The sequence below is a fragment of the Schistocerca serialis genome, chromosome 11, assembly GCF_023864345.2.
Source record: "Schistocerca serialis cubense isolate TAMUIC-IGC-003099 chromosome 11, iqSchSeri2.2, whole genome shotgun sequence".
Lineage (NCBI taxonomy): Eukaryota > Metazoa > Arthropoda > Insecta > Orthoptera > Acrididae > Schistocerca > Schistocerca serialis.
Window position 1 is genome coordinate 40,256,627 of NC_064648.1, and position 26,795 is coordinate 40,283,421.

At 47.8% G+C, this 26,795-nt stretch overlaps 1 protein-coding gene across 1 annotated transcript in view; it reads right to left on the minus strand.

Annotated features, from left to right (window-relative positions):
- Positions 1–26,795, minus strand: part of LOC126427380 (uncharacterized) — a 346,885-nt gene that overhangs the window by 109,062 nt on the left and 211,028 nt on the right. The window contains exon 3 of the mRNA XM_050089729.1: positions 9,415–9,488. Within this exon, the coding sequence (XP_049945686.1) occupies positions 9,415–9,438 (24 nt within the window). The 5' untranslated portion in view covers positions 9,439–9,488. The remainder of the gene's footprint in view (positions 1–9,414; positions 9,489–26,795) is intronic.

The window sequence follows — 26,795 nt, forward strand, 5'->3', positions numbered from 1 at the left end:
ATAAACGTTCAGTATGTCCCCCACTGGCTGCACGATAGCCAAATTCATCCCAAACTGAGCGTTACGTGCCTTCTGTCACCGAAGCATTTGTCCCTTGAGAATGGCACGGTGTGCTCCTGTCGAAACATCGGCGGCGTTCGACAACGTCACCCAGCAGCAAACCTGTACCTTATTTGAACATCCGATTCGCCGGGAAAAGTTGAGGTCTCACAGTAGTCGACTTCATACCGCGCTGAGTTGCGGCACTTCCGCGGGGGCCATACACGATGTTAGGTGTACCAGTTTCTTTGGCTCTTCAGTGTATTTACTCCCTGGACAACTGCCTGACGCTACACCATTCGTCGCGGGTGTGCGTGTCGTCCTGCACATCGTTACCGCGTCGTGGCGCTGCAAGCTTCTCAGAGACATCCGCGTCGTCTGCGAACAGCCTTAAAAGGAGCTTCCGACGTGCTCTGCTAACTGCGGCACTGCCTGACGCTGGGGTCTGTGGAGGTTCGCAGCCGCACAGACCGTGCGCGCGCTCTTACATCGTGAACACGGCTAGCTCGGGGACCCACGTTCACGAGCTCTGATAAATGTCGCTTTTGTTGCGCCTTTAGGGCTGGTAAGCTTGATTACTCCAAGGATCGTATAGAGATTTTCAACAATGTACAGCGTACAGTTCATTGTTGACAGCCGTCTCAACTCGTCAGTGTGTGGACTGCGATTCGAAAGGGAGAAAACGGAGTTTTGTGCTTTTCAAGGGTTGGAGTGCCGCACAAATCAAAACAGGACTGGACGAAGCTAAAGCGGATTCTGCAGCATCGTTTACTTTTGCGTCAATGAATTTAAACGTGGTACGACAACCACTAAAGACGAAAGGAAAAAACCACCGGCAAAATTCGTGATGTAGCAATGCGACGTCGACGAATAAACATTTGTGAGAGTGTGCTGAGACTGAAGGCATCTGAACTGAGCGAATGCGTGACACTGTGCAAGGGGAACTGGCTGTGAAGAAGCTGAATGCGAACTGGCTCCTGCAACTGCTGCCCACAGTCGACCAGAAGCGCGTCCGGCACGACGTTTCACCACGAACTCCGGCAATGTTTCATCGCAATCCGGGGGACTTTTTGCGCGGATTTGTGCCTGCTGATGAAACCTGGTTCCATCTATAAAATGAGTTTCATCTTAGTAATATGAATATTTATATATGTGTTTGGAGAGAGAGAGAGAGAGAGACTGATTTTTGCTTGAGATTTTTACTTTAAGTCGTAACTGGTACCTGAATTTTGGTTCCTGCCTCCTTGAATGATCAGCTTCTGCACCAGTTGGTGACGTATTACAATTTGGAGCAAGTTATCGTTCTTTAAGCTTTAAAATACGACTCTGTTAGTTACTTGGTCGTAATGTGTATAGCTTTGAGCCCAGGTTTTTGCGGCTTTTCATACCTAAGGGACCACTGTTGTAAGCAAATAAGATCAAACAGCAATCTGCTTTTCGTGAGAAAAGGAGACTGCTTGGCACACAAACTTCCTTCAAACTACACGTCCTGCTACATCAAAATTGGTCAGTGGAGTTCAGCACCATACTATTGTACAAGAACATAATCCAATTAGTGTAATTAAGAGCCGGCCGGGGTGGCCCAGCGGTTCTAGGCGCTACAGTCTGGAGCCACGCGACCGCTACGGTCGCAGGTTCGAATCCTGCCTAGGGCATGGATGTGTGTGATGTCCTTAGGTTAGTTAGGTTTAAGTAGTTCTAAGTTCTACGGGACTGATGACCTCAGAAGTTAAGTCCCATAGTGCTCAGAGCCATTTCGTAATTAAGAAATTATGAGAGGTTGTTACGTATTGAATGGAAACTATAGAGAATGCATTTCTTTTTCTCTATTTTAATATACTTTGTACACTTACAATTCTCTCTATTGATAGGCGGCGACGACAATGAAGTTCACCTCCTTTTCCAAAAACAAGATATTTCTTTTATCACTAAAATATCAATTTTCATTAAATGTAACAATACGTTCTGAGCGACAGCCTAGCACACGTCCTGTTTCCACAAGATACAGATTAACAGTCTTTTTTTTAAATAAGAAAAAATTTAAAAAAATTTGAGTCCACATTCAAAGACCTCTAATACTATCATTGCTGGGATTGCGCGCTGAAGGGTTTCTTGCTGTCCAGATGCGCTTCACTTCACTTCAAGTACTTTTTGAATCACATTTATATTTACGGTATTTACATACATTACTGACCTTCTCAGAGTGAAATCAGGCACAAATTAGTTAAAGGGGGAAAAAAGCAGTGACGCAAACACAACATTACATTGCCTCCAAATGAAGCATGACACATCATTACACACCAGAGCCGAAAGGGCAGTCAAAAGAATGGACAAAATCTGGCGAAAATGCGCCCAAATATGCAAAGAGGGTCTTGTGAGCTGGTAAGGTGAGTGCCACCCTTTTTAAGGCAGAACGATAATTCGACTTTGGATGCATTGGTTGACAAAAGAGACTGAGGTTGGCACGCAGAAAAGTGCTCTTTTTATCGGGGTAATGCAGCGCCCCACACATCAGCAGTAACGACAGCTTCCAACTGGTTCCTCACCGGCGCTACTCGCCACACTTTGCCCCAAGCGACTTCCTCATCTTCCCTAACTTGAAACTCTGGCTTGCTAGGAAGGAAGTTTCATAAAATTTGGAAGTGACAGTTGCCGTCAAAGAGTATTTTGCAGAGTGTGACAGAACTTATTTCTGTCATGGAATGAAAAAGCTGGAGGATCGCTGGCCCAGGTGATTATCCCTCAAAGGAGACTATCTTAAGGAGCAAGGTGAGTTGTTTACGAAACAGACGTTTTTTTCCATTGCTTTTTGACCGGACACATTCGTACTGGAACAGTTTCGATTGTCCAGTCGTACTCCGTCACCCCTGTCAGTTTTCGCTACTACTTATGTTACAAAAATGGCTCTGAGCACTATGGGACTAAACTTCTCAGGTCATCAGTCGCCTAGAACTTAGAACTACTTAAACCTAAGTAACCTAAGGACAACACACACATCCATGCCGAGGCAGGATTCGAACCTGCGACCGTAGAGGTCGCGCGGTTCCAGACTGTAGCGCCTAGAACCGCTTGGCCACTCCGACCGGCTACTTATGTTACATCCTTTATAGAAATGTCGCAATTGCGTCACTTGGGCCTAAAACCGGCCCTGCACAGATTCAGTAGGAAAAACAATAGTTTAGTGAGTTCGGTCGTTCAGGGACAATGAAGCACTTCATTCTTAGCCGTGACATCTCTAACGTAATTACAAAATCTGTGAACACCTACCGACTACTACTATTAGACCTTGTAATATCGTCGGTGGCATTAGACGATGACGGCAACATCACTCCCCCTCCCCACACGAAGAATACAAATATCCCAGGCCGTAGCCTGCCATATTGCCCCTCCTCCTCCCCCTCTCCCCCCCCCCCCCCCCCCCGCGCTTTTCGTCCTCAATGCCGCACAGGATCACACCAATAGTGCGAATGGGAATGACGACGTGTTAGTGAGGGCAAATATCGTTGTAGGGTATTTCAGGGTGTGGGTGTTGTCGCCTTGCAGAACGCACACGTGTGGGCGACATTACAGTGAAACTTCCTGGCAGATTAAAACTGTGTGCCGAACCGAGACTCGAGCTCGGGACCTTTGCCTTTCGTGCTTGGGTAGCTCAGTTGGTAGAGCACTTGCCCGCGAAAGGCAAAGGTCCCGAGTTCGAGTCTCGGTCCGGCACACAGTTTAAATCTGCCAGGAAGTTTCATATCAGCGCACACTCCGCTGCAGAGTGAAAATCTCATTCTGCTGACATTACAGTGGTATATCAGGCAGACTGCGTAGTAATAAACAGCAGAGAGATACGACTTTATGTATATAAACTGAAGCCGGGAACCAAACCCACGCCTCCTGCTCAGTAGGCAGGTGCGTTAGCCTCTGAGCCGCCACGGCACAGCGGTTCACACACCTGCACGGGTTACCCTGGCGGGTCTTCACCTCGATCCAAATTCTCGCTGCCGCCCCGGTCTACTTCAAATTCCCCCTCACGCAGGCACTGAACGTCCGAGGCTCCCCACATTCTGCAATAGCAGCTCGGCATCGAATGTAAATGGGGCATCCAGCCTGAAAGCCAGATGGAGCTACTTAAATAAATGAAATGACACAATTTCAGACGCTTGACTGGTCTCATACAGTTACTATGCAGAGCCCCGGCAGTTCTGCCCGTGTGTAAAAGGGAATCTAAAGTAGACAGCGGCGGCAGGTCTGTGTGAGACCAGTAAAGTCTATCAAGTTGTGTCATTTCATTTGTAAACAGTATACACATCAGCACTACGCCGACACATCATCTAGAATGTTACAGAGTTCTGTTCAACTCGACGCAATGGAGAGAAGTCTCCCAAGTAAGAGTGATTTCAGGTGTGCCGCAGGAGAGTGTCGTAGGACCGCTGCTGTTCACAATACACATAAATGACCTTGTGGATGACATCGGAAGTTCACTGAGGCTTTTTGTGGATGATGCTGTAGTATATCGAGAGGTTGTAACAATGGAAAACTGTACTGAAATGCAGGAGGATCTGCAACGAATTGACGCATGGTGCAGGGAATGGCAATTCGATCTCAATGTAGACAAGTGTAATGTGCTACGAATACATAGAAAGAAAGATTCTTTATCATTTAGCTACAATATTGCAGGTCAGCAACTGGAAGCAGATAATTCCATAAATTATCTGGGAGTACGCATTAGGAGTGATTTAAAATGGAATGATCATATAAAGTTGATCGTCGGTAAAGCAGATGCCAGACTGAGATTCACTGGAAGAATCCTAAGGAAATGCAATCCGAAAACAAAGGAAGTAGGTTACAGTACACTTGTTCGCCCACTGCTTGAATACTGCTCAGCAGTGTGGGATCCGTACCAGACAGGGTTGTTAGGGGAGATAGAGAAGATCCAACGGAGAGCAGCGCGCTTCGTTACAGGATCATTTAGCAATCACGAAAGCGTTACGGAGATGATAGATAAACTCCAGTGGAAGACTCTGCAGGAGAGACGCTCAGTAGCTCGGTACGGGCTTTTGTTAAAGTTTCGAGAACATACTATCACCGAAGAGTCAAGCAGTACATTGCTCCCTCCTACGTATATCTCGCGAAGAGACCATGTGGATAAAATCAGAGAGATTAGAGCCCACACAGAGGCATACCGACAATCTTTCTTTCCACGAGCGATGCGAGACTGGAATAAAAGGGAGAACCGATAGAGGTACTCAAGGTACCCTCCGCCACGCACCGTCAGGTGGCTTGCGGAGTATGGATGTAGATGTAGACGCACCGTTATAAACCCGAAATGGACTGCGAAGGATTGATCGATTGCAAATCGACAGCCTCAGTCGAATCCTGCTTTATTCGCCATAATCTAATTTCTGCGTAGCAAAAAGTTGCTTCTGATGCTTCTTAATAGACATTTTTGTCCACGACAATGACATGGCCTGTCCGCACTTCTGTTTGACATTGAGTTCGAGAAAGCGATAAACGCACGTGAAGCGTGGACGATAGACAGGAGAATGAATAAGCAGTGTTAGGGAGGAGTGTTTAAGATTAGGGGCGTAGTTGAGGTAATTGCCGAAGAGGCGCCGAATCGGAGAAATTTATGGCAAGGGTGAGTTGATGGAACACGTAGTGATGCATCATGGAATGGTCAAGGGAAGTGTGTGTGTGTGTGGGGGGGGGGGGGGGGGGGGGTAGGGGATGAAGACTGTAGGAGGAAGACGAAGAGCTGAGTACAATAAGCTGGTGCAGGCTGAGACGCATCTGGTAGTTGTGGAACGATGAACAGCCTTGCACGGAACAGAGCAGCACGAAACCAGTGCCTGGGCCCAAGACTACTACTACGACGACGACAAATAAAACAAATTCATCTGATGAAGACCGTGTTGACAAACTGTCCTCTCTAACCTTACCCCTCCCACATAAACGCAGGAAATAACGCAAAATGACAAAAACTGCAGACGTGAAATGAACTGTGTCGACATCAACCACTGCCAGCAAGAGGGGAAGGTGGAGACTATGTGAAGAAACACCGTGAGTAGCTTACAGACCAACTTCATAAAGAAAACGCTGCGTTAAGCTTAAAAGAATGAAGAGTAATCGTACAAACGTGTGTATCCAACTTACAGAACACCACAGAAGATACTTTGTAAATAAAAGCGAAACGCGTCTGCTGTAATTCCTTTTTAATTAGATTGCAGTCACCTCAAGACAGATAACATATAACGACATACACTCCTGGAAATGGAAAAAAGAACACATTGACACCGGTGTGTCAGACCCACCATACTTGCTCCGGACACTGCGAGAGGGCTGTACAAGCAATGATCACACGCACGGCACAGCGGACACACCAGGAACCGCGGTGTTGGCCGTCGAATGGCGCTAGCTGCGCAGCATTTGTGCACCGCCGTCGTCAGTGTCAGCCAGTTTGCCGTGGAATACGGAGCTCCATCGCAGTCTTTAACACTGGTAGCATGCCGCGACAGCGTGGACGTAAACTGTATGTGCAGTTGACGGACTTTGAGCGAGGGCGTATAGTGGGCATGCGGGAGGCCGGGTGGACGTACCGCCGAATTGCTCAACACGTGGGGCGTGAGGTCTCCACAGTACATCGATGTTGTCGCCAGTGGTCGGCGGAAGGTGCACGTGCCTGTCGACCTGGGACCGGACCGCAGCGACGCACGGATGCACGCCAAGACCGTAGGATCCTACGCAGTGCCGTAGGGGACCGCACCGCCACTTCCCAGCAAATTAGGGACACTGTTGCTCCTGGGGTATCGGCGAGGACCATTCGCAACCGTCTCCATGAAGCTGGGCTACGGTCCCGCACACCGTTAGGCCGTCTTCCGCTCACGCCCCAGCATCGTGCAGCCCGCCTCCAGTGGTGTCGCGACAGGCGTGAATGGAGGGACGAATGGAGACGTGTCGTCTTCAGCGATGAGAGTCGCTTCTGCCTTGGTGCCAATGATGGTCGTATGCGTGTTTGGCGCCGTGCAGGTGAGCGCCACAATCAGGACTGCATACGACCGAGGCACACAGGGCCAACACCCGGCATCATGGTGTGGGGAGCGATCTCCTACACTGGCCGTACACCACTGGTGATCGTCGAGGGGACACTGAATAGTGCACGGTACATCCAAACCGTCATCGAACCCATCGTTCTACAATTCCTAGACCGGCAAGGGAACTTGCTGTTCCAACAGGACAATGCACGTCCGCATGTATCCCGTGCCACCCAACGTGCTCTAGAAGGTGTAAGTCAACTACCCTGGCCAGCAAGATCTCCGGATCTGTCCCCTATTGAGCATGTTTGGGACTGGATGAAGCGTCGTCTCACGCGGTCTGCACGTCCAGCACGAACGCTGGTCCAACTGAGGCGCCAGGTGGAAATGGCATGGCAAGCCGTTCCACAGGACTACATCCAGCATCTCTACGATCGTCTCCATGGGAGAATAGCAGCCTGCATTGCTGCGAAAGGTGGATATACACTGTACTAGTGCCGACATTGTGCATGCTCTGTTGCCTGTGTCTATGTGCCAGTGGTTCTGTCAGTGTGATCATGTGATGTATCTGACCCCAGGAATGTGTCAATAAAGTTTCCCCTTCCTGGGACAATGAATTCACGGTGTTCTTATTTCAATTTCCAGGAGTGTATATTATTATCGTTATTATTACTATTCACGAATAAGCGCATTAGGACTACGTTAAGTAACAGTTGCGTATTTGCCTTCTTTCGTGGCTACACTGCTCTCATCACTTTGGTGTCGGCCTACCTTCCCTCCTCGCACCTTGCTGTTACAGTCTTCTCGTTTGATCCTTCCTCTTCGTCACCTTTCTTTTCGTCTTCTGCTTTAACTTCCGCCCATTTCTGATCATTGCTCTGATGTAATTTACACTTTCCCACAGACACTCTACTTTATCTTCGGTAAGTGTTGAAGATCAAGTAACGAACTATAATTTGTGCAAAGGCTGGGAGTCGAACCCGGGTCTGCTGGTTACTAGCCTGACGTGCTGTCCACCGCAGCACCCTGACAGTGTGGGTAACACAGCCGGACAGACTAGTCTAGTCTAGTGGCGTTGCTAGTACGAACTCCAACTCAGACATCAGCCCGTCTCAGGTTTCTCCAGGAAGATCTAAATACATCATCTGCACTTGATGTGGTTGTTGTTGTCTTCAGTCCTGAGACTGGTTTGATGCAGCTCTCCATGCTACTCTATCCTCTGCAAGCTTCTTCATCAACCAGTACCTACTGCGACCTACATCCTTCTGAATCTGCTTAGTGTATTCATCTCTTGGTCTCCCTCTACGATTTTTACCCTCCACGCTGCCCTCCAGTACCAAATTGGTGATCCCTTGATGCCTCAGAACATGTCCTACCAACCGATCCCTTCTTCTAGTCAAGTTGTGCCACAAATTTCTCTTCTCCCCAATTCTATTCAATATCTTCTCATTACTTACGTGATCTACCCATCTCATCTTCAGGACTCTTCTCCTGCACCACATTTCGAAAGCTCCTATTCTCTTCTTGTCGAAACTATTTATCGTCCATTTTTCACTTCCATACATGGCTACACTTCATACAAATACTTTCAGAAACGACTTCCTGACACTTAAATCTATACCCGATGTTTGCTGTCTCTCACAGAATTACAATGTTATCGGCGAACCTCAAAGTTTTTATTTCTTCTCCACGGATTTTAATACCTACTCCGAATATTTCTTTTGTTTCCGTTACTGCTTGCTCAATATACAGATTGAATAAAATCGGGGATAGGCTACAACCCTGTCTCACTCCCTTTCCAACCACTGCTTCCCTTTCATGCCCGTCGACTCTTATGACTGCCGTCTGGTTTCTGTGCAAATTGTAGATAGCCTTTCGCTTCCTGTATTTTACCCCTGCCACCTTCAGAATTTGAATGAGAGTATTCCAGTCGACATTGTCAAAAGATTTTTCAAAGTTTACATATGTAGGTTTGCCTTTCCTTAATCTACCTTCTATGATAAGTTGTATGGTCAGTATTGCCTCACTTGTTCCAGTATTTCTATGGAATCTGAACTGATCTTCCCCGAGGTCGGCTTCTACCAGTTTTTCAACTTGAGGCACAGCCGGGATTTCCCCATTACGTGCAAAGCTGGGTCGCTGTTGAGATACCGTAGAGCCGCCGCAATGCTAAAGATTTAAGAAGGGGAAAATGGAGACGGGCTGACGTGTGTGCACTAGGGCAGTCGGTGCAGCTGTGTTAGCCACGATGCCGGGGTGGTGTAGTGGCTGGTAGCAGCCTCGCGCACACAAAGGCAGGGAGTGTAAGTGGAGAGACAGGAGAGCAGAGGAAGGAGAGCAGGCAGGGCTGCGTTACCTGGTGCTGAGGCTGCTGCTCCATGGCCCCGGCGGCGTCACCCGGCGGCTGCGCTCATAGGACGGCCACTGCGTCTGCACATGCAACACACCAACACCACACACGGTAACTCACGCGTCGCCCTTGTCACACAGTAAAAGAACACAGGCATAAGCCGACAGAGAGAGAGAGAGAGAGAGAGAGAGAGAGAGAGAGAGAGAGACAGAGAGAGAGACAGAGAGAGAGAGAAATAAAGAGAGAGAGAGAGAGAGAGAGAGAGAGAGAGAGAGAGAGAGAGAGAGAAGAGATACAGAGAAATAAAGAGAGAGATAGAGAGAGACAGAAAGTGAAAGAAAGAGAGAAAGAGAAAGAAAGAGAGAAAGAGAAAGAAAGAGAGAGAGAGAGAAAGAAAGAGAGAGAGAAAAAGAGAAAGAAGGCGAAAAAGAGAAAGAGAGAGAGAGATAATGACGTAAAGAACATATCGCATCAGCAAAATACACTACTGGCCATTAAACTTCCTACACCACGAAGATGACGTGCTGCAGACGCGAAATTTAACCGACACGAACAACATGCTGTGATATGCACATGATTAGCTCTTCAGAGCATTCACACGAGGTTGGCGCCGGTGGCGACACCTACAACGTGCTCACATCAGGAAAGTTTCCAACCGATTTCTCATACACAAACAGCAGTTGACCGGCGTTGCCTGGTGAAACGTTGTTGTGATGCCTCGTGTAAGGAGGAGAAATGCGTACCATCACGTTTCCGACTTTGATAAAGGTCGCATTGTAGCCTATCCCGATTGCGATTTATCGTATGGCGACATTGCTGCTCGCGTCATTCGAGATCCAATGACTGTTAGCAGAATATGGAATCGGTGGGTTCAGGAGGGTAATACGCAACGCTGTGCTGGATCCCAACGGCCTCGTATCACTAGCAGTCGAGATGACAGGCATCTTATCCGCATGGCTGTAACGGATGGTGCAGCCACGTCTCGATCCCTGAGTCAACAGATGGGGACGTTTGCAAGACAAAAACCATCTGCACGAACAGTTCGACGACGTTTGCTGCAGCACGGACTACCAGCTCGGAGACCACTGCTGCAGTTACCCTTGACACATCACAGACAGGAGCGCCTGCGACGACGAACCTGGGTGCACGAATGGCAAAACGTCATTTTCCCGGATGAATCCAGGTTCTGTTTACAGCATCGTGATGGTCGCATTCGTGTCTGGCGACATCGCGGTGAGCGCACACTGGAAGCGTGTATTCGTTATCGCCATACTGGCGTATCACCCGGCTTTATGGTATCGGTTACACGTCTCGGGCACCTCTTGTTCGCATTGACAGCACTTTGAACAGTGGATATTACATTTCAGATGTGTTACGACCCGTGGCTCTACCCTTCATTCGATCCCTGCGAAACCCTACATTTCAGAAGGATAATGCACGACCGCATGTTGCAGGTCCTCTACGGGCCTTTCTGGATATAGAAAATGTTCGACTGCTGCTCTGGCCAGCACGTTCTCCAGATGTCTCACCAATTGAAAACGTCTGGTCAATGGTGGCCGAGCAACTGGCTCGTCACAATACGCCAGTCACTACTCTTGATGAACTGTGGTGTCGTGTTGAAGCTGCATGGGCAGCTGTACCTGTACACACCATCGAAGCTCTGTTTGACTCAATTCCCTGGCGTATCAAGGCCGTTATTACGGCCAGAGGTGGTTCTGGGTATTGATTTCTCAGGATCTATGCACCCAAATTGCGTGAAAATATAATCACATGTCAGTTCTAGTGTAATATATTTGTCCAATGAATACCCGTTTATCACCTGCATTTCCTCTTGCTGTAGCAATTTCAATGGCCAGTAGTGCATAATTAATGTTGTGTAGTTTCGGGTTGGGGGTTGGGTTGCTTGGGTTCAAATGGCTCTGAGCACTATGGGACTTAACATCTGAGGTCATCAGTCCCGTAGAACTTAGAACTACTTAAACCTAACTAACTTAAGGATATCACACACATCCAAACCCTAAGCAGGATTCAAACCTGCGACCGTAGCAGCAGCGCGGTTCCAGACTGAAGCACCTAGAACCGCTCAGCCCCAGCGGCTGGCGGTTGTTTCGGGGAAGAGACCAAACAGCCAGGTAATAGGTCTCATCGGATTACGGAAGAACGGGGAAGGAAGTCGGCAGTGCCCTTTTAAAGGAACCATCCCGACTTTTACCTGGAGCGATTTAGGGAAAAATCGGGAAGGCCGGACGCGGGATTGAACCGTCGTCGTCCCGAAAGAGAGTCCAGTGTGCTAACCACTGCGCCACGTCGCTCGGTTCTGCAATTTCGGGAATACACGTCTCAAGATAACATATTTAAGTGATTAACACTGCAAGAATCACAGGTTAATGTAAGCGCGAGCTAAGTCACTGCAAATCTGAAATGCTGGCGCGTTAATAGCCTGTCTAACTGCTAGAGTGTTGAACGCATGCTTGGGAAGGAGCGTGGTTTCCGTTCTAGATCTGCCGCATGTCAGATTCTGCGGTGGAGTTCAGGGTCTCTTGTCCGTCAGTACAGGGACGGTTAATGCTGTTTGTTGACGACGCCGGCATTTTCATCGGATAATGTCCGATATGTACTCCAGTGCAGACAAATATGGTGACTGAACAGGCCGAGGCAATATGTCGGCACTCTGTGGCTTACAAGAGCCGTATGTGGACGAGTGTTATCCTGTTGGAAAACACCCCCTGGAACGCGGCTCATGAATGGCAGCACAACAGGTTGAACGACCAGACTGACGTACAAATTTGCGGTCAAGAATACCATCATAACGACCGGGAGAACGGTGTGCTGACCACACGCCCATTCTATCGGCATCCTCACTTGAGGATGACACGGCGGTCGGATGGTCCTCATGGGCCACTTGTGGCCTGAAGACAGAGTGCTTAGAAAGAGCTCGTTGTGTCACTCTGCTGATAACTGCAGGTGTGACACGTACGTACAGATTGTACCCGTGGGTAAATTGCTGCTCCCAAACCCCTGCATCGAACTGAACCAAACTTGGCACACATGTTAGTCAGTAGGCCTATCTGGAAACAACTACTGTGGTGGTAAGAACCACCAAGCTTGTATTGGATTGTGGGTGATGGACAGAGAAGTGCCGCGCGGGATTAGCCGAGCAGTCAAGGCGCTGCAGTCATGGACTGTGCGGCTGGTCCCGGCGGATGTTCGAGTCCTCCCTCGGGCGTGTGTGTGTGTGTGTGTGTGTGTGTGTGTGTGTGTGTGTGTGTGTGTCCTTACGATAATTTAGATTAAGTAGTGTGTAAGCTTAGGTACTGATGACCGTAGCACGTAAGTCCCATAAGATTTCACACACATTTGAAGATTTGACAGAGAAGGGTCGAGGATCAGGAGAGAAGGAGATGATGGACTGATAAAGATTGGAATAAATATATTATCAGGTAACGCCACGCACTCCGCTAGTATTAAAAAGCAATCCGAATTTCAGTAAGGATTTTATTTTTATTTTTTTACTTCAGGTGAGCGGTTTCGATATATTAAAACCATCTTCGGACCAGAGGCAGATCCAACACCGACCGACAGCGTCCTATTGCCTTCGTCAGTTTTGGCAAAGTCAAAGACGTTACAATCTTTCTGTCAACAAGGTCATATTCTGCTTTAATCTCCTCGGACGCGATCGGTGCCACGACGCCCCCGTGATTGTGGAACGGGGGGAGGGGAGGGGGGGTGTACTGCGCCTTTAGCTCTTGCAAAGACGCCAAACGCCTCTGAACGAGCTACCAATATGTCTCTCTCCGAAAGGACGGGTCGAATACGGTACACTCCTTCCCCAATAACTGCAATAATCAGACAACTTTAACGAAATATATGGCATGAAGAGGGAAATGTGCTATTGCGTATTCTGCATGATTAGCGGTGACACTGAAAAGCAAGATTGGAAAGCAAATTCGGCGAAACAGACATGAGTCAGTCAGCCTTCAATGGCTGCCAATCAGGACAAATTTCGGAATAAGATGCACTTAACACCTAGAACACCGAACAGTGCTGTCGCATTTGCAAACCACCTCATACAAACAGGACCACCATCCACCTGGCATAAAACCACTAACAAGCACCTAATTATAATTTGAAGTCAGTTAATTCCACCCCCCCCCCTCCCACTACAAAATAACCTCTGTAGTAGCACCCTATTCTTCCAACAAATTATTTTTCGACGTTATAATTTACGCCTAAAACTTCGATAGAGATTTTGTCTACTTGCTTCCAATAAAGCTGCGATTTCAGTTCATAGATTCCGAACTATATCCCGACTACAGTATTTTTCATCCTCAGGATGCCACAAACTCTTTTCCTGGACTAAACTTGTAAGTTTGTTGCAGTCCGTCCTTTTTCTCTGCGAACGTCGACCGATTCGATCGAAGAAAACTGATCTTCATTTTCAGCTACAATCTGCTATACTGTTACCATGCACGTGCTAGTCCATCGATTTGAAAAGACCGCCCGTTGTCAGCCGACGTCGGTGGGGCCGTGAGCGCAGCTTTGTAAGTACAGAATTCACCGCCATATTCCGGAGGGACTACCGGGCAACTGTCTCGAGCCAGACGCTCAGATGTCTGAGACGCGCGCGCCTCCTTGCGACGACCGCGCGCAACCGTCCGTCCACTGCACACGCGGGTCCTCGCCCTTATCTTATTTCAAGCGGCGCGGACGCGCATGCGCAATGGCGCTCATCTGCTTATCGACCCACGTCACAGCAGGCCAACGGGGCACGGAGGGAAAAAATAAACGCCGATCGCGAGTGTCGGCGGCGCGCCTGCGTGGCCAGCAACGGCGCTCAGCGCGCGATCTGGCGGTCAGACGTGGAGTCAACGACGCCACAGGGCACGAGCGATGGAGGGGGGGGGGGGAGTAGCTGTGGAGGGAGAACGGCCAATGGGAGCGAGCGGTGCGGCGCGCTGCCGCCAATGGCGAGCGCCGGCCAGCCCATTCGCCGCGCAGCGCGCCCGTTCCCGCTTTTATTAGACGCCATTGATAGCGCCGGCAGATGCAACAGGTGGCCGGGCACGCTCAACAGGTGGTCGCAGCACAACAGTACCAGCGTAGGATTCTGTCAATTTCCATCAGCTCGGTTTTTTCTGCCTTTACCCTCGTCTAACATTCTTCCACTCTCGTACAGTTGAAATGATCCACATTGTACGAATCTTTCCTCGCTTCAGCAGGGTGAATTTAAGCAGCACGCTGCCCTCTTCATCTTGTAAAGCCATTTTGAACGTACTTGTTACTTCAGGGGCAGTCTCGTTTCCAGGTCGTTCTTTGGAGTCCTACACTATCCTCGTAACCTGACGCTTCAGTTCGTCTGATTTGCGCATGGCCGTACGTTACAGTTGGGGATATTGTTATTTTCCTTGGCGTTCGACAGACATTTTAGCATCGCAGATAATTACTGTCAGTGACCTCCATTTCAACCCCTCGACCGGCTTTTCATGCGGTTTTCAATGTCTTTACCCATTGAAGCTATGGATGTTATTACCGATCCTAGAACTCGTAGTTTGGTATTATAAGCGCAATGCCTAGACCTATTTGCGGTTTCGAAGTGGTTGTCGTTCTCGAGTACTTGCAGCAAGTTACCTAACCGTCCGTTTATTCCTGCTTCCTCTCCGTTCAACCGATATACACCAAAACAAAGGCTTTCTTGTTTATTATGGCGTGTAGACATTCTGTTACGAAAACTATGTCGTCTGCGTATAAAAGTGCCAATTGAGTCGGTTTCTGCAGGTGTTCCGTGACACAGATCGCGACCGGATTGAGAGCAGGAGGGTGAGAGGGGATCCTTGGTTGATCCCAATTTTTACCTCCAGTTATTCGCTGACCCCTTCCGTCTTGATGTGTTCTTACACGTCTTCGTGAATGTAGATACTTTTATAGTGCTCTGGGACGCACTGCCTGCCAAGAGCCTGTCATACAAGCTTTCTTAGCGCTCGGTCGAGAGCTGTTTCGAAGCAAATAACCACAAGATGGTTATCTTTCTTGAGATTTTTGTATTCTTTCATTACGATTTTAATGGCGTGAATAGCGTGTATGGTGCCTACGGAACTGGCGAAACGACAATCACTGTACTTAGTTTTAGTTAACTCATTTCATCTGTTTGGGAGCAGTCTTTCCCACACCTCCAGTGTTGGTTTTAATGCGTGGTATGTCCTGTACCCAGCTATACAGGGTGTTACAAAAAGGTACGGCCAAACTTTCAGGAAACATTCCTCACACACAAATAAAGAAAAGATGTTATGTGGACATGTGTCCGGAAACGCTTACTTTCCATGTTAGAGCTCATTTTAGTTTCGTCAGTATGTACTGTACTTCCTCGATTCACCGCCAGTTGTCCCAATTGAAGGAAGGTAATGTTGACTTCGGTGCTTGTGTTGACATGCCACTCATTGCTCTACAACGGGAGAACCAGTTGTTTCCGTACCGTGTACAGCGTGTGCAGGCACTATCAGCAGCTGATTGGCCTCCACGGGTACACTTTTGCGAATGGTTCATCCAACAATGGGTCAATCCTCATTTCAGTGCAAATGTTCTCTTTACGGATGAGGCTTCATTCCAACGTGACCAAATTGTAAATTTTCACAATCAACACGTGTGGGCTGACGAGAATATCAAGTGAGAAAAACGAGCTCGAAAATTTTCCCGTGCGAGCTCTCGTTTCTCTTATTTGAGTGACGGTCGTTTCGCTCTATGTAGGTAGCAGCCAGTAAAATATTTTTCCATGCGCGGGAGAAATGTAGTGATCGACATTGCGTCGACAAATCTCGCCGAAACGAAAGACGCCTTTTATTACGAGAAATCAGGACTTTATCAGCCTACAGACATTGAAATAAGGTTCAAATTTTGTGCCTGACCGGGACTCTTAACCTGGATGCCCCGCTTCTCCTAGGGGTCGCAGTTGCCTACGTTAGGCTGTACACCAGTCTTTACTCAAGATGGAATGTAAACGTAAACAAAATATGTAGACTAATCAGTCATCACAATGATAAAAAAGGGGAAAAATCCCATTTACGTCTTGTATCGTACTTAGTTGACGTACCATACACCATACGCCATGGAAACAATCACACGTCCATGTTTCAGTATTTCCTAAAACGGCCAAAGTAAATGAAAAGCAAGTACGCTCATGTACACGGACTTGCCAGCACTTGATTAACATAAGTATGTAGCAGATGTTCAAACAGACCACCGTATCCACGCTGACATAGCGCCGTAAATATTCAACTGCGACCTCTAGTAGCTATACTCAAATTCCTTCGTTTGATACTGTCTTTCTACGGCTGTTTTAACCGCCTCGGCTATCCGGACACGATTTCTGTGCAGCCCAAATTCTCAGACTGTGACGCAGCTTAAGTAGCCCCATTACCCCCCCCCCCCCCCCCTCTGCTGGCAGCAGTATTCGCCAAGTGCCGCACGGGCATCCGCGCTGTAAGTACCCGAGGCCGTCTTCACTCACATTTATGTACAGCTCACGGAAAAAGGATTTTCGGGGAAGTGTAGGACAGAAAGACAGCATCAAACGAAGGAATTTGAGTATAACAACTAGAGGTTGGAGTTGGATATTTACGGCGCTACGTCAGCGTGGATACGGTGGTCTGTTTGAACATTTACTACGACATATTTCCGTTAATTAAGTGCAGACAGGTCCGTGTACATGAGCGTACTAGTTTTTCATTCACTTTCGCCGTTTTAGGAAATGCTGAAACATGGACGTGTGATTGTTTTCCTGTCTAAAGAAGTGGTGTGTGGTACGTCAGCTAAGTACGATACAAGACGTATATGTGATTTTTTTTTCTTACTCTCATTATGACGACTGATAAGTCCACACATTTTGTTTATGTATATAGTTTTTGTGACTTAAATTCATTTTTGAGTAAAGACGTCCGCATGTCAGATTTCAATTACGTTCGTGTAGCGCCGAACATGTGGAACTGCGACCCCTACTTGCTACACTCAGCCAGCTGGGGTGACCGAGAGGTTCTAGACGCTTCAGTCTGGAACCGCGCGACCGCTACGGTGGCAGGTTCGAATCCTGCCTTGGGCATGGGTGTGTGTTATATCCTTAGGTTAGTTAGGTTTAAGTAGTTCTAAGTTCTAGGGGACTGATGACCTCAGGTGTCAAGTCCCACAGTGCTCAGAGCCATTTGAACCATTTGCTACACTCAGATTCCTTTGTTCGATGCTGTCTTTCTGTCCCACAGTTTCGGTCAAACTGTTTTGCCGCACCTTGGAGGTATGTGGTGTCTGTTCTGTCGGACATCCACACACAAAAACGCCTTCGTTTTAATGACTGCCACTCCAACTGTCGCGCCATGTCCCTGACACTCCTCTCGTATCTCGCGGTAATCGTCTTTGAACTGTTTCGGTGTCCTCCGACCATTTCTGATAAACAGCGCAGCTATACTCGAAGACAGGAGGTAAGAGCATAGCCTAAGCCATCTGTTCAATAGATTTGTTGGATTTTCTAAGTGTTCCCGGAGTAAATGGCAGTGTTTGTGTGACGACGTCAGCCATTCGACCACACCGCCGCCCGAGAGATCGATCCGCCGGATGCGATTCTCTCGATGAACGGAACAGAAGAACGGCTGTGCTGGCCAAAGAGTGCACAGTGCTTGCGCTGGCCGCGAGGCCGCTCCGTGTGGTGCAGTCGCGCCGGCCTGCAGTGCGTAGCCGCGCTCAGTGGTCAGCCGGCGCCGATGTGAGTCAGTCGTCGTCTGCAGCTCAGTCACTGCTGCCGTCAAGTCTTTGTTGCCCAGTGCCGAGTTAGTCTTGAAATTCACCGGATTCGACATTCAAGATTACGAGAGATTAATTCGTCACTGCGAGATTTTTGACTTGTAAATTATGTCATTCTACACAGGCGCAGTCTAGTCGCGTCTTCTATAATTGTCAACCAACAGATCATGGTCTACAGCAAAGCAATAAATACTTTCTTATTTTGTACTCGTGCTAATCAATCGTGTTTTCCTATTGTAGCTACCAAGCAGTCTTGGCACAAAAGAACCCACCTTTCCACCTGCTGGGCTACCTCATATTTGCTATCTCATGTTGATGGTTATGGTGGAAGATCGCGAGCCATCAGTTTGATTCGCATTCGCCTTTACATTTTCTGTATCATGGTTCGAATTTGAGTTACTGGTGATCGTATCGTAATGGCTAGCTATACAGTTAAATCGACGAAATCTGTACATCTTATGGTGTGACAGCACACAGTGTGTAACCCGACTCTTCCCACACACCCCACGGCTCTGGTCTCAACCACACCGCACGTGGCCCCTGACCGCGGTCGCGTATGCCGCCCGCACAGCTGCAGCGCACGGCGGGAAGTCCACACACGCAGGCGACGCAGCCGCACGCTCAAATGCAGGCCACGTTACACGCCTTACTCGCAATTAACTTTTACGAGGTGCAACCTTAATTTCGACCGTAAGCTTCGCGCTTCTGCGCAACACTTCCAGCAATTTTCCCGCTTCTGGAAGCACTCCCGTAAGTATGCTGTCTGGATAGTGTTGAGAATTAGCAGTGAGTCCTCTCGTACACAGAGGGAGCCAAAGAAACTAGTATGGGCACGCGTATTCAAACACAGCAATAGGTAAACAGTCAGAAGACGGCGCTGCGGTCGGCAATATCTGTACAACACAACAAGTGTCTGGCGCAGTTGCTAGTTCGGTTACTTCTGCTACAACGGTAGGTTATCAAGATTTCATTGAGTTGGAACATCGAACGAGCCACGGGACACAGAATCTCCGAGGTGGCGATGAAGTCGGAATTTTCCCGTACGACCATTTCACGAGTGTACTGTGATCAGGAATACTGTAAAACATCAAATCTCCGACATCGCTGCGGCCGGAAAAAGATCCTGCAAGAACGGGACCGAGGACGACTGAAGAGAATCGTTCAACGTCACAGAAGGGCAACCCTTCCGAACATTGTTGCAGATTTAAATGCTGGGCCATCAACAAGGGCCAGCGTGCGAACCATTCGACGAAACTCAGGCGTTTTCCGAGCCGAAGACCCACTTGTGTACCCTTGGTGACTGCACGGCAGAAAGCTTTACGCCTCGCCTGGACCCGTCAACACCGACATTGGGGTGTTGATGACTGGAAACATGTTCTGTCGTTTGAAATTGTATCGAGCGGATGCACGTGTACGGGTATGGAGACAACCTCATGAATCCATGGACCCAGCATGTCAGCAGGGGACTTGTTGAGGCTCTGTAATGGTATGGAGCGTCTGTATTTGGAGTGATACGGGACCCCTGATACGTCTAGATACGACTCTGACAGGTGACACGCACGTAAGCATCCTGTCTGATCACCTGCATCCTTTCATGTCCATTGTGCATTCCGATCGGCTTGGGAAATTCCAGGACGACAATGCGACACCCCACACGTTCAGAATTGCTCCAGGAACACTTTTCTGGGTTTAAACACTTCCGCTGGCCACCAAACTGCCCAGAGATGGACATTATTCACCATATCTGGGATGCCTTGCAACATACTGTTCAGAAGAGATTTCGAACCCCCCGTGCTCTTTCGGATTTATGGACAACCCTGGCGGTTTCATGGTGTCAGTTCCTACCAGCACTACTTCAGACATTAGTGGAGGCCACGCCACGTCGAGCTGCTGGATATATTAGGCAGGTGTACCAGTTTCTTTGGCTCTTCAGTGTAGTTTTTGTGTGGACTCAAACAGCCGCCATTTCAGCCTCAGTCTCATTATCTAAAAGAAGAAGAAAACTCAAGGGGCTACATGAAGCGCGTAAGGTGGCGGTAAAGACAGTTGCCACGCCTTTCTTTGCCAGGGATTCACACGTGATGGGCGAGGTGTGTGCGGGCGTATTGTCACAATACAGCAAACGGCGTTTGTTCATCCATCTCTGAGGCCTTTTGCATTCTTCATCTTCCGCCTGTCTCCTCAAAACATCCCAGTAGTAGTGACCTATGACTTACTGACAGCTTGGAAAAAGTTAGCAAAAAAAGTTACTACGCGTGACCTGTTGGTGTGAAGTTGGTGCAGTATTTGGGGCGCGGAGAGTAATCCACTGGCAAGACTGCTGCATTAAGTTTCACAGTCACGCGATTCATCGGCAGTTTTCACCCTGAGCATGACGTCTGAAACAGTTCACTTCATTCCACAACGTGCCGTTCGAACTTCGGTGAAATTCGCCTGCTTCGCCTGCGGTTGGCGTCGACAAGTCGCGTGGGATGTCGCGAGGACTTCGCAGACACCTCGGAATGCCCGGCTCGGGTCCCTGTGGAGCACTTCGCGCCACGTTCGCCATCGTTTCCGCAGCTGGTGGTCGCCCAGAGTGGCTGTAGCACGTCTTCAGCCACTGAAATGCACTCGCCGGGCAGAAAGCTCGTCTGCGAACACATCCCGTTAGCCGGCAGCACACGGGACGAGCTTGATAGCGTGATATGCGCTCTCAGCGCTCTCTGGTGAGACCCCTCTATGAAAGACTTTTTTGGCTCGCAAACTACACGGTTTGTTTACGAAAACTGGTGCATGTGAAATTCCCTACCTTAGCTCTATCAAAAAACACATTTCTCCGCTTGTCTACATGCTAGTCCATTTTTTCTGTCCGTGATACACACAAATAAAAATTCTAGTATCCATGAACATGTAATAAGACCAAACGTAAAGCTACACTCCAGGTCAGTAAGGGCTTATAAATTAAAGCTTATAAAGGTCCACAAAATCGAACCAACTTACTCCTGACAGAGTGTGCAGCTCTATTTACATAATATCAAAAATTATAGAAATTATTTCTGTTAATTTAATAAGAAATTCCCAGACTTTTTAGGAAACGCGAAGTTGGGGGAGAAAGTCTCGGTACAGCGGGACGCGAATCCGCTACACAATGTGTAATATTTCTGGCTCTGCAGGCATCATATTCAGCTGCTAGACACTCTTTTTAGAGCAGTTGAGAAGACATCAGTCGCGAGAAGACATAATGTGGTGTGACGTATCGGGAACAGATGGTTTATTCGGTACGTGTATTGGAAAAGACCGACTAGATTGTGGTTGCTGCGTTCGGTAGTTACGTGCCAAAATGATAATCTCCTATCATTAAAACTGGAAAAAGTAAACAATCTATTTACCAGCATTTCATGTAAGAGCATTTCTCAAGAAGAGGCTATCATTCCATTATTTCAAAAAGTTGATTACCAGCAGAGTAGAAAACGACAGGTAAACGAAAAGGCACTTCGGAGATCTTCGGATCGCGCCTAACTTGGAGGGCGGGTGAAGTGGTGCGGCTGTAACATCAGAGTTTGCTCGGCAGTCCAGGAGGACAGACATGTTGTGTGCCGCCGTCGCTGCCAGTTAAGACTTAATTAGCAATCTCTGGTTATGTGGGCATGTAATTGAGAACAATTTGATGGTAGCTACGTAAATACGCTGTTCATCAATTTGTTTATTTCCCATGAAAGTGTGAAGAATCGAGATTATTTGTGATACATAAAGTGTACTATAATTGTGCAGTTTCTCGTGTTCTGCTGATAAAAAAAGCGAGTGGCATCCCACATAAACAAACTAATTGAAAATGTTATTATTCATAGAGTATCACAGTTCCTCGCTAACAATTTATTGCAGCCTCCAGATAACTGATTCACGACCCACGGGCTGTTTTCTGTGCAGAGGCAACAACTACGGAGGACTGCAGGTTGGTGAACGTTTATTAGAACTTACGCATTCCACTCAGGGCGGTGGAAGCAAATACGCACCTCGTGTGTACTGCAAGGTTAGCACAAATGAGATACGTCGCAGGTCATCTCCGGATACTTTTGATCACATAGTGTAGCTTTTGTACAGGGGGCTCATGAGGGCAATATTTGGCAACGAACCCATGTCTGGAAATGCGTTGTTTGGAGGATAAACGATTCTGAAAGATCGTCAAGGGATACGCTGCTTGTGTATCGAACAACTGCTACCTGCGTGAACTAGAACATATGCTTGACGTGACGACTACAAGTTTCGTTGCAGAAAGTGTACCTCCGAAGAATGTCCATATACATACACCGTCCAAAAGGCCTGGTGCGTGGCAAATGACTGCTGACGCAGCCATTACACGGGCAAGGACGTCATCCTGTGACTCCACAGAAGCCATGTAGCCCCTCAGGAGAGAGACCAGAGGTGTAGAACCGGGCCATTATCACGTGACAAAAAATGAGGAAGCGTCCGAGGTCTTTACAACCACAATGGATAGTATCTGATACGTTTATACCCAAGTCACTGGTAAATTCTTTCAAAAATAAAGACGGAACGCGAATTGTATGGCAGAATTCCTTTTTTTTTCCGTTACACCTAGACGGAGGTAACATGAAAGAAATCGACGTACTACTCACATAGTAGTCAGCAGAAGCTGTTCCCGTTTTGTTCACGGTACTGGTGACCTCGCACCGATAAACAAGAACATGCAAGTTTCCATTTCGTCGATTCCATCGGCAGTAACGAATGGCAGTCCAGTTTGCCTGCATGCGGCTCCCATCCCTGCTTCTTGCATTCTGTAAGTCCTCTGCCCCCCCCCCCCTCCACCGCCCATCACACACACATATACCGGTTCCCTTTATGTTCCACTCTTTCTTGTTTCCTTTTTTTTCCTTGTGGAGGGCTTTTACGAAAGTAATAAACACATCAGCGCCGCCTGCGTACTTGGAGTTTCCGCAACACTCCACCGTATGGCGGGTGGCATACACCGCGCTCGTTAGGGGCTCCCCACTGTCGCGGTCAGGTTACGATCAGAAGGAAGTTCACGTGCATCGACCTACTATATACAGAGTCTGCTATGGATATTACAGGGATGTGTTTCTCGACTAGTGCCGGGTACATGTTCGTCTTACCCACAAAACCTCTTTCACGTTTCATTCTAGCCCAATCCATATCGTCGTCTTCAACCTCTTTGCTGGGGTGTCCGTTGAATGCAGTGTTGTCGACGGTGTGATATGAGTGAAATAGTACGTCGTATTCAGAGTGCATCGGGGAAAAGCATAAGTTAACTGTGCTTCTATATACGCTGTCTAAAATACAGCGCATAAATACTAACGAAGAATAGACAGACACGGTGTATGTTTACGGTCTGTATGACGCTGGCGCTCCTACTGTTTCGAGGAATAGCTTCGGCGCCTTGCGACACGTCGAAATCATCATTGCAGAGTGTTTTCGGACACTGCGTGAAACACTTATTGCGATGTTCTCCTACTACCAGCACACGGTGACTTTCTGTAATGGTGATTGGTTTGAGGAGCGCTCAACAGCGCGGCCATCAGCGCCCATACAAAGTCCCAGTTTTTACTCAGTCCAATTTTTTTACAGAGTCTAATCTAGCCACTGTTGCGAATGATGATGACGATGATGAGGAGGACGAGGAGGAGGAGGAGGAGGTTCAAATTGGTTCAAATGGCTCTGAGCTCTATGGGGCTTAACATCTGTGGTCATCAGTCCCCTAGAACTTAGAACTACTTAAACCTAACTAACCTAAGGACATCACGCACATTCATGCCCGAGGCAGGATTCGACCCTGCGACCGTAGCGGTCACGCGGTTCCAGACTGAAGCGCCTAGAACCGCTCGGCCAACCCGGCCGGCGAGGAGGAGGAGGAGGAGGGAAACACAAACACCCAGTCACAGGGCAGAGAAAATCCCCAACCCGGCCGGGAATCTAACCCGGGACCCCAGGCAGCAACGCTAGCCACTAGCCGATGAGCTGCGGACGTGACTTTCTGTAGGTGAAAGTGTTAAAATACGAGAGTAACCCAAAAGTAAGGTCTTTTATTTTTTATAAGTACTTAGACCTGTTTATTTCTACCATGGTTTACATCAGTTTACAGCTTGAACATTTAGCTATTTTTCGACATAATCACCATTTCTGTCGACGCATTTTTGTAGACGCTGTGGCAGTTTTTGTATGTCCATGTCATACCAGCTCGCCGTCATGCTGTTCAGAAAGTTATGAACTTCTTCTTTCACCTCGTCGTCGAAGCTGAATCGCTTTCCGGCCAAATGTTCTTTTAACCAGTCCAGAAAGCTGTCCTGTTCGGCTGCGAGACGGTGAAGAAATGCGCGGGAAGCATCAACTCGTTGCCGCATGTGGTCCTCAGTCAGCGTGCGTGGCACCCATCTTGCGCACACCTTCCGGCAGTTCAGTGTTTCCATTAAAATTCTGTGAGCGGTGGTTCGGGAAACCTCAGGAAACGACGTGCAGAGATCATCCAGGGAGATCCGCCGATCTTGAAGCATGCTTTCCTCAACCTTCAACAATGTCTCCTCAGAAACTGACGGTCTCTCGCTCCTTTGTTCGTCGTGAATTTCGGTCCGACCAACTGCAAACTCTCTACACCGCTTACGAATATTTTTGACATCCACGCACGACTCACCATAGACTTCCGTCAATTGGCGATGGATTTCAACCGGCGCAGTGCCCTCTGCGTTCAAAAATAATGCGCAGTTCGCACTCGGCGGTAACATCCAACGGCAGCTCCATTCTAAACGGCTGCCGAGCCGAGACTCAGCGCCTCAGCGCGGCGTGCGCGTGTTTACACACAGCGCGTGACGCACTCTTCATAGCGGCGTGACCAACTGCCACACAAACAGAGTCCTGAACTAGCAAAAAAAAAAAGAGGAGACCTTACTTTTGGGATTACCCTCGTACGTATTTTTCAACTGATACTTTGTAAAATGCATGTTGTGATGCTTACCAAGTCTTGTACGTATCTAAACGTGACAATGCATCGAGTAATGCTTCAAATAAGTAACAATGTAGGTTAACTGTATTGTATCCCGGAAGCACATGTCCATAAGATGTATTTATTTATTTAATTTTTTTTAGTGGTGGTGTCATATCCCTGAATACTGACGACGCTTTCTGGTACAGTGGGTATATACGCATCAAGTCACTCTATAGGGCACGGCGAAGGGAACAACATATGAATATTATCCATTTTGTATGATATTCCACCTGCGTATTGGAACACTGTCTTCACGCCTCTGTACGTGGATAACTTCTTCCACATTAATCTGACGATCCCTACGGCAAGATGTTAGTTCGTGGCAGCGAACCTGTGGCACTGTCTTCTGGGGATGGAGCTTCCCTAAATTTAACCAACACGGCTCCGTGAGAACTTCGTGCTCTTGGAACTTCCTGGCAGGAGAGCTTCTGTAAAGTTTGGAGGTAGGAGACGAGGTACTGGCAGAAGTAAAGCTGTGAGGAGGGGGCGTGAGTCGTGCTTGGGTAGCTCAGTTGGTAGAGCAATTGTCCGCGAAAGGCAAAGGTCCCGAGTTAGAGTGTCGGCCCGGCACACAGTTTTAATCTGCCAGGAAGTTTCACATCAGCGCACACTCCGCTGCAGAGTCAAAATCTCACTTCGTGCTCTTCTTGCAAGCAATCTGACGTCACTTCGCGTAGCATCTCTGTTACACTGTGGTATGGCCTATACCGGACCCGTTAAGGACCACAGCAGCGACTTGTTGAATTCTTCCCGTGTCTGCCGTCCCGTCTACTTGATAAGCACTCCAAACATTGGAACAGTACTGCAGAGCTGGTCGCATCGGCGTCTCGTATGCGACTTCCTTCACATACGTAGCTCAATTTCCGAGAACGCTTCGAAGAAATCAGAGTCTTGAAGTCGCCTTTTCTAATAGTCATTTCCGTTTTATAGTCCCATTTTTTATTGTTGCTTAGTATCACCCCCAAATATTTATACCGTGTGACGTGCTGAAGATGTTCGCCGCTAAACTTTTAGTCGAATATTATACGGTACTTTCTGTTTGCTGTGTAATGGTACTTGAATTACGTAACCATTACGGCACCTCAACTTAACCTCTCGATACCAGCAATATTCTAGTGTATTTCTGTAGAATAGTTAACATATTTCTGAGACAACATTCAGATTTGATTTCATTAATGTAGAGGTACTTTGATACATCGATATGTTTATATTGCAATGATATTATTCTTATGTGTATTCTTTCTTTTGTCACTATGATCTTTGACGTACTTGTAACTCTTGAGTTTTTTGCGCGTAAGGGATTATTAGTTTGTTAGGGAGTCGGACCTTGAGAAGGTCAAGCCTTGGACGTCATGTTGGAAAGACGCATATTGTAGTCGGTTTATAAAGTGTGAACTTTAACAGTGACTGTGAGGAAGATGTTTTCAAGTATGTTTTATAATGTGATGTTTCGTGTGTTACGTGATATTGCAACAATAGCAATAAAAAGGAAGCGTAACTTAAATTCGGAGTGGTGATTATTTTTTACATCACCATTGTGCTAACTTTCAAACGTTTAATCTTCAAGAATGGTTTATGAAACACATCTATAAAACTTTTGAATATCGCAGAATAA